Raw genomic sequence first — 8,762 nt, forward strand, 5'->3', positions numbered from 1 at the left:
CAAATACTATTAAGGTGTTAGAAATGCTTTTGTGGTGATATAACGACTGTCAAGTGACAGCCGATGTTATGGTTTCATGGGGAAACGCCAAACTAAACTCCAATTTAGGAAGTACGATAGTCTGATAAAGAAAGTGGTCGTTTAGAAAATAGTGAAATTTCAATCTATGTGATGAACAACATGTAGTTCACCGATTGAACTAATAAGTCTATGAGCTGTTGTTCTAAATTTCTTTTTCAAATAATAATTTTAAAACAAATAATGATACATGTTTTCAAACACATTAAATTAAAATGGATTTTAAAATGTAAAAAAGAAAATAAAATTGTTTTGTATATCTCCCTTGTGGATATTTATTTTGAAAGGGGCCAGAGATATTTTTAAAGTTTGAATAAATATCTTCCAGCTTCTTCCATTCACCCCTGTAGTATCTAATTCAGCTCACAATAACAACCATGGGGATGCACACAGACGACGATTCGCATGATCTCAAGCGCGTCAAATACGACGGCGACGACGACGGTGATTACGCCGATGTAGACGACGACGACAGTTCAGGTTTGAGATTAGGCGATTTTTTAAATCCAATGATTCCGACTTCAATTGTGGTTTCGGATGCTATGGAACCAGATTTTCCGGTAATTTATGTTAATAAGGTGTTCGAATACGTCACCGGTTATCGCGCCGATGAAGTCCTTGGCCGGAACTGGTATATTTAATTTTTCTGTAATTTAACTATTTTTTTTTTTTTTTTTTTGTGAATTTGAATTGTTTGGTTATAGATCTGTAGTTATTGTTGAATTTGCGTTTAGTTTTAACAGATGTTTAATTAATTTCATGTTAGATGATGCCGAGTGCGTATAGAATTTGCTGATAAGTTGAACCATTCACATTAATATTCATAACATGTAACATCGGTGATATGCAATGTGTAAGAATGCGAAACCATACCACATTTGTGCTAGACACTTGTATCTACAAAACAATATTATATATACACGTATTTATATAAAACAATATTACAGATAGGTGCATGAAATATACATGTTATTTAGCTCTAATACAATGGAAACAAAATTAGGTTGAATAATGTTAAATTTGTATAATTGGCGATTTTAGATCATTATTATCATTATGTTTAGATTTCGAAATGATTCTTCTCTCGCAGTCGTTTCTTGCAGTACAGAGACCCCCGAGCGCAAAGGCGGCACCCGTTGGTGGATCCTGTTTGTGTTTCAGAGATCAGAACATGTTTAGATGAAGGTATTCATTTCCAAGGGGAGCTTCTCAACTTCAGAAAAGACGGTACTCCTCTGGTTAACCGGCTAAGACTCACTCCCATACATGGTGATGATGGTGTAATTACACATATTATAGGCATTCAGGTGTTTACGGAAACGAAAATTGATCTGAATAGTGTGTCATACCCTGTTTTTAAAGAAACTGCTAGTAATCAACCAACTGCACGTGAATCGGAGTATACAGAAGGTCCGGAGATGTGTGGGATTCTTCAACTGTCTGATGATGTAATGGCTCAGAACATTTTGTCACGGTTGACTCCTAGAGATGTAGCTTCTATTGGATCTGTTTGTAGAAGAATCCGGCAGCTTACGAAGAACGAGCATGTTAGAAAAATGGTGTGTCAGAATGCTTGGGGAAGAGAAGTGACGTGCGCGTTGGAACGCATGACAAACAAGCTAGGTTGGGGTCGTCTTGCTCGTGAACTCACCACTCTTGAAGCTGTTTGTTGGAAGAAACTCAGAGTCGGTGGAGCAGTCGAGCCGTCACGTTGCAATTTCAGTGCATGTGCTGCTGGTAACCGGTTAGTATTGTTTGGTGGGGAAGGGGTTAACATGCAACCGATGGATGATACGTTTGTTCTCAATCTTGATGCTGTGAATCCAGAATGGCGGCAGGTTCGTGTGAAGTCGGCTCCACCGGGTCGGTGGGGCCACACACTCACGTGCCTCAACGGTTCTTGGTTAGTGGTGTTTGGTGGGTGTGGGAAACAAGGAATGCTGAATGATGTGTTTGTTCTTGATCTAGACGCCAAACAACCGACATGGATAGAAGTGTATGGTGGCGGTCCGCCGCCGCCAAGATCTTGGCACAGCTCGTGCACAATAGAAGGGTCAAAGCTAGTGGTTTCAGGTGGGTGCACTGCCGCAGGAGTTCTTCTCAACGACACCTTTTTACTCGATCTCACAATGGAGAAACCAGTGTGGAGAGAGATTCCAACTTCGTGGGTGCCACCGTCTCGTTTGGGACATTCGCTCTCGGTTTACGGGAGGACTAAGATTTTAATGTTTGGCGGGCTTGCTAAGAGTGGTCATTTAAGGTTAAGATCGAGTGAGGCGTACACTATCGATCTGGTGGACGAGAAACCGCAATGGCGGGTTTTGGAATGCAATGCGTTTACAGGGGTAGGGACACAGAGTGCGGTGGTTCCACCGCCACGGCTTGACCATGTGGCAATGAGTATGCCATGTGGGCGTGTTATAATATTCGGTGGTTCGATTGCTGGGCTGCACTCTCCATCTCAAGTGTTCTTGTTGGTCCCATCAGAGGAGAAACCGTCTTGGAGGATTCTAAACGTACCTGGTGAACCTCCGAAGTTTGCTTGGGGTCATAGTACTTGTGTGGTTGGGGGTACTCGGGTTCTTGTGTTGGGTGGTCACACAGGTGAAGAATGGGTTCTTAATGAGTTGCATGAACTGTGTTTGGCGAGCAGGCAGGCGTAGGCGTGGGCTTTGGTTGGTAAGTTTTAAGTTGTTTGATGGTTATAGTTTAGTATGGTATTGCTTTACGAGTGTCATGTTGGTGTGTTTGCGCCACAATTTGCTTCCTAATAATGTCGTGACCGGTCTTGAATATCGTACATTAATTATATGCACATTTATATTTCATGATATTATGTGATAGTTGTTATATGTAATAATAATCTTTGTTGAAGGTTCAGCAAAATTAATAAAAAAGTGTGTTCTGCTCGACTCGAACTTGAAGCCTACCATTTTTTACCCGATCGTTGCTATTGAAGCACACTCGGTCAAAACCGAGTCTCCCACCAAATCGGAATGAATATTCACAATTAATGCCTGTTGTAATTGTAATTTATTAGTCAATATTCTGCACTCTTTTTACTCCTCAATTGTAGCTACTGGTTCCTAGTCTTTAGCTCTATCATGTGTATATATGTTAATCTCTATTCAATGGAAAGATACAAGATTTGATACGTTTATATGGTATCAGAGCGATAAACGATGATTCCCCCTACTATCGGCTATTTCACACTACTCCCAACTATGAAAAACTTCATGGTTTCGGTTGTCTATCCTACCCTTGGCTACGCCCATACTCGAAACATAAACTCGAGTCTCGGTCTAAACCATGCATATTCATAGGCTACTCATCCTCCCAAAGTGCCTTTCACCTTCTTGACCCGCTCACAAATCGAATCTACACATCCCGTCATGTCCACTTTATTGACCATATTTTCCCTTATGAATCTCTCTCTCAAACCTCTACCCCCGCTCCACCATCACCCGACACTTGGTTACCCCTTACCACTCAATCCATTTCCCTTCCCAACCACTCTCCTTCTCCTTCTCCAACTTCCACACCCGCTACCACCACTTCGGCACCCTCTTCTTCCAACCCACCAATCATCACCTACCAAAGACGACCACCTCCACCCACCCCCACCGAACTCCCACAACAGCCCACCGAGCCCTCCCACACCACGGACCAAACCACCACTTCATCCCCCATACATATTCCCTCAGATTCATTTCCCTCTAATATTTCCCAAACCACAGAACCAACTTCCTCTTCACCTCAACCCGCTGCCTCTTACCAAACTCGAGCCACTCGTAAACCCAACCCGAAATACCACAACTCTGATTTTGTCCTATACCACTCCACTACTCACACCCTTCCCGAACCCACTAATATTACCCAAGCTCTCAAACAACCACTATGGCGAGATGCCATGCAAACCGAGTTCGAGGCCCTCAAACGCAATCAAACTTGGACCCTTGTTCCTCCCGACAACGCTCCTAACCTTGTTGGATGCAAATGGGTCTACCGCACTAAATTCAAACCCGATGGCTCGGTAGACCGCCTAAAAGCACGTCTTGTTGCTAAAGGTTTTCATCAACGCCCCGGTCTAGACTATGTTGAAACCTTTAGTCCCGTAGTCAAACCGGCTACTCTACGCCTTATTCTTGCTATAGCCACTTCATACAATTGGCCTCTACGCCAACTTGACATCAACAATGCCTTCCTCCAAGGCACCCTAACCGAATCGGTTTATATGTCGCAACCCCCAGGCTTCGTGGACCCTTCCTATCCCACCCACGTTTGCAAACTTAACAAGGCCATCTATGGCCTTCGTCAAGCTTCTCGTGCTTGGTATGACGAACTTAAAACCTACCTTCTATCGGTTCACTTCAAACCTTCTATATCCGACCCCTCTCTTTTCATCAACAAAGTTACTTCTTCCCCCATCTTCATTCTTGTCTACGTTGATGACATAATCATCACCGGAGCCAATCCATCTATCATCCAATCTTTCATTCAAACTCTTGCTGCCAGATTCTCTTTAAAGGACCTTGGCAATCTCTCCTACTTTCTGGGCATCGAGGTCATTCCTCACAACCATGGTCTCTTTCTATCTCAATCCAAATACATTCTTGATATCCTCACCAAAGCTAACATGAGTAATTGCAAACCGGCACCTACACCGATGTCGGCTTCCTCTATTATTACTGTCCTAGATGGTGAACCCCTACCGTCTCCAACCGAATACCGGGCTTTCGTAGGTGCACTACAATATTTATCTTTAACACGTCCTGACATTTCTTTTACAGTTAATAAACTTTCACAGTTCATGCACAAGCCAACAAATGTACACTGGGAAGCTCTAAAAAGACTGCTAAGATACCTACATGGAACTCTACATCATGGCATCTTCTTCAAACGGAAATCCCCTATGCAGCTTCACGCTTTTACTGATGCGGATTGGGCCGGTGACCGACCCTCTTACCGAAGTACTACCGGCTACATTGTTTATCTCGGTCAAAACCCGATTTCCTGGAGCTCCAAACGTCAGCCAACACTTGCTCGATCATCCACCGAAGCAGAATTTCGCGCTGTGGCTTCCACCACAACCGAAGTCCAATGGCTAATCTCCTTATTGGTTGAACTGGGTCTCAAATCCACAGTCACACCTGCCATCTACTGTGACAACTTAAGTGCAACACACTACTCAGCAAATCCGGTCTTTCACTCCCGCATGAAGCACCTTGCACTAGACTTTCACTTCGTACGTGAAAAAGTTCAAGATGGCACCATTCGCGTCACACACATATCAGGAGATGATCAACTTGCGGATGCTCTAACCAAGCCTCTTCTACGTCAACGGTTCAATTTTTTAACATCCAAGATTGGTCTACTCTCACGCTCGTCCATCTTGCGGGGGCATATTGAAGCACACTCGGTCAAAACCGAGTCTCCCACCAAATCGGAATGAATATTCACAATTAATGCCTGTTGTAATTGTAATTTATTAGTCAATATTCTGCACTCTTTTTACTCCTCAATTGTAGCTACTGGTTCCTAGTCTTTAGCTCTATCATGTGTATATATGTTAATCTCTATTCAATGGAAAGATACAAGATTTGATACGTTTATAGTTGCGACCCTCACAACATTTACAGCCACCAGCAAGAATGGCCTTTTCTTGCTTGCTAAAGTTTGTGTAAAGCAGTATTTTTTTGTTGTTATTTTGTCAGTCGATCTAATGCTTTGATTTCGTCTTGCAGCATAGCAATCTGAAACCCCATATAGGAAACATTATGAAAGTTCAATTTTAAAGAAGCAGAAGATATAGAAATGATTCAGTAAATAAATATATAAAACAAGGGAAAATGTGTAAAAGCCAGTGGCTTAGAAAGGTGCGCATGCCATCGCATGAGCCCACAAGGGATTTTTTTTCTTTTTTTTTTAAAGGTTAATGTTTCACTACAACTATACAAATATATTTCTATTTCTAATTTTATCATATGCCAGGAGTTCAATTCTGGTTTTCTATCTCTGAGAGACTGGAGCCTCTACCACTCAGAAAGCTTAAATCTCGAGCCCACTAAAGAATTGATAGGTGAAATTTGGAGCATCTGAAGCTCAACAACTCATTAAATAAACCACATAGGAAACACTAGAGACCATAAACAAGGAAACGATGTGTTGGGAATGATTTTATAAAGACAAATGTATTTTTGGGTGAGTTTATGAAAAAAAATAGGTTAAAGAGTTTTATGTAAAACCAAGACCATAAGTTTTGTTAATGGTAAGTAGTTTTGATAGTAAACCGTATAGCAAGCGCTCGAGACCATAAGTTTTGTTAATAGTAGGTAGTTTTGATTGGTTCATATGTTTAAAGCTTTATAGGTCCATGTTTATTCTAATATTTTTTTATCAATTTAAATTCTTTAATATAATTTTCTTTATTATGTTTCATTTGGATGCATTAGCTATTTTTATTTTTTTATTAATTAATTTTTTAATTACTTTAATGTTCATAATTAATTTTAAGTAAAAATTAGATTCTTTCATTGTCTTGCTTTTTTTACATGTGATTTAAAGGTTGTTTTAATTGAAGCACGAGCATGCATGTCGTCAATTCTACTTCAAGGTTTCATCTTTTATTACTTTCTTTTTTCGTTTTCCTTTTACAAATGTTTTATAAAATTCTGTAAAGTACATACCCCTTACAATTGTTCACTCCTCTCGGCTATTTTCTGAAACTAACGAAAGATGTGCTAGAAATACTACAAATTCTCACCACCTAGATATAACTAACATTTTCGTAGGTTTGTACATAAATCAACAGTCTATTCCAATAAATAACAATTAACATATCATAAGGTCTTTATTGGGTTTTTTTGGTTTAGGGTTAAAGGTGGTGAATGCACAAACGAAATTGGGCAACAAAATGGCTAAATAACGCTACCATTCAACTTTAATCGTTTGGAACACCGTTTCGAGATAAATTTACACCAGTTGACCCGTATCGTCGTTCTGATCAAAAGCCCTAAAACATCTGTTGTGGTAAGGAGGTCACAATTTGTTGTGGACATCTGTACCTGATTTACCTCCTTCATGTTGGTTATGGGACCGGTCGGTGGGGGACGCCTAGTGGTGGCGTACAACATTTCTTGTTGTGTGAGTGATGTGATTTGTATTTTGGTTCACGAGATGGTATGGTTTCCTTTGGAATTTGATTATATTCACATATGGCGAACTACAAAACCAACGACTATTACAGACATCCATGTCTGTTACTCTGTTAGCATTATGTTGATGAATGTGGTATTGGTAATCGACAGAAACCCATTGGTGAGGAATATGACCATGGGTAATCTAGTTACAGACATATATTCCAGAGGTATCACAAACGAAATAATTGCCGAGGCATGCACTGACGAAATATTACTAGAATGCTAAGAAAAACAAATATTTTTTGAACAACTTTATATAGAAAAATATTACTATCAACCCTTGCACTTGTAAGAGTTTTGAACCAACACAACTTTTGTTTTGTGGGGGTAAATTGGATGGAAAAAAGCCCTTGAGCCTGATGGGTTTATCTGAAACCCGAAACATCTAGGTCGGGTATCAGATCGGGTATGTGATTGGAAAAAAAAATATTTTGCAGGTATGGGACATATATGGGATTAGGTGATACTCGACCTGACACGAAACTATAAACCCGTTTACCCAACCATATACCCGGAACATACCCCTAAAACTTTTAATTTTTATTTGCGTTTCCCTTAAGAGTGTGTGTTGTCTGTTGGCGGGGGTGTACTAGCTCAAACCCGTTTACCCAACCATATACCCGAAACATACCCCTAAAACTTTTAGTTTTTATTTGCGTTTTCCTTAAGAGTGTGCGTTGTCTGTTGGCGGGGGTGTGCTAGCTCAACCATTAAAGAGCGGCACACCGCCCCACGTCGTTAATGAGTTGGCATTGTGAAGGAAAAAAGGAGTCGTTGGGGTGATGTATTCGAGGGGGAAAGGAGTCGTTTGGGGGGGGGGATTTGGGTTGAGTTTTTAAATAAAAAAATAATTATTTTTAATGTTATACCAGAAACCACTTTTATATATACCACATTTTTCAACCAACTTTCACACAAACCTCTTCTAAATTTCATCCATAATTCACTCTCAACCATATTCTCATCATGGATCTCCCACCCGATTCTCCACCCATTTCACCCATTTGAAATACGGAGGAAGATTTAATTACTGTTGCGGTTTCGGCAGGCATGAATCTTTTATTCGATGATGATGATGAAACGTCCGAATAACAAGACATGCTCCGTTTCAAAGTGATTGTGAAGCCGCTCATAACCGACTCGTAAACGATTATTTTTCTGAGAATCCGCTATATGATGAGAACTTTCTGGCGTCATTTTCACTTGAGTCACCAACTATTCTTATGAATTGTAGGCGATTTAGAAACATTTTTCTAGCAAAGGAATGATGCATGACGTAAAATAGGTTTTTCTCTGTTACAAAAGTGCACGGCAGTGATTCGTCAAATGACGTACGTGTGCCACGATAGTATTCAATTTTTTTTGTGAAGGTATATTTTTAAATGTTAAATTTTAATTGTTTTATCATTGCTATCTATTTACTTGTTCAAATATTTTAATGTTATGTTATTTACTGTTTGATTAGGGTTTATTATTATTATACTT

General features: G+C 40.2%; 1 protein-coding gene across 3 annotated transcripts; it reads left to right on the plus strand.

Moving 5' to 3' along the window:
- The first annotated feature begins 367 nt into the window (after nt 1-367).
- On the plus strand, nt 368-6,425 carry LOC110921149 (adagio protein 3). Of its 3 annotated transcripts, XR_002582213.2 has the most exons (4): nt 368-709; nt 1,169-2,757; nt 5,823-5,954; nt 6,070-6,425. XR_002582213.2 is itself a non-coding variant. In XM_022165425.1 (3 exons), the coding sequence occupies exons 1-2, from the start codon at nt 456-458 to the stop codon at nt 2,739-2,741; spliced, it is 1,827 nt and encodes a 608-aa protein (XP_022021117.1). In that variant the 5' UTR covers nt 368-455; the 3' UTR covers nt 2,742-2,757; nt 5,823-6,063. The 3 variants fall into 3 exon arrangements, 2 of the variants coding, with proteins under 2 accessions (XP_022021117.1, XP_022021116.1); XM_022165425.1 differs by lacking the exon at nt 6,070-6,425 and having other exon boundaries at nt 5,823-6,063; XM_022165424.2 differs by lacking the exons at nt 5,823-5,954; nt 6,070-6,425 and having other exon boundaries at nt 369-709; nt 1,169-2,941.
- The last annotated feature ends 2,337 nt before the right edge of the window (nt 6,426-8,762 follow it).

Source organism: Helianthus annuus, chromosome 17, assembly GCF_002127325.2.
Source record: "Helianthus annuus cultivar XRQ/B chromosome 17, HanXRQr2.0-SUNRISE, whole genome shotgun sequence".
NCBI classification, from domain to species: domain Eukaryota; kingdom Viridiplantae; phylum Streptophyta; class Magnoliopsida; order Asterales; family Asteraceae; genus Helianthus; species Helianthus annuus.

What these genes read in the sequence shown, in the direction of transcription:
- LOC110921149 (XM_022165425.1), top strand. Translation starts at nt 456, where the DNA reads ATGGGGATGCACACAGACGACGATTCGCATGATCTCAAGCGCGTCAAA. An exon ending in GAAGTCCTTGGCCGGAACTG is followed by an intron (nt 710 to 1,168) that starts GTATATTTAATT and finishes CTTCTCTCGCAG; the next exon opens with TCGTTTCTTGCAGTACAGAG.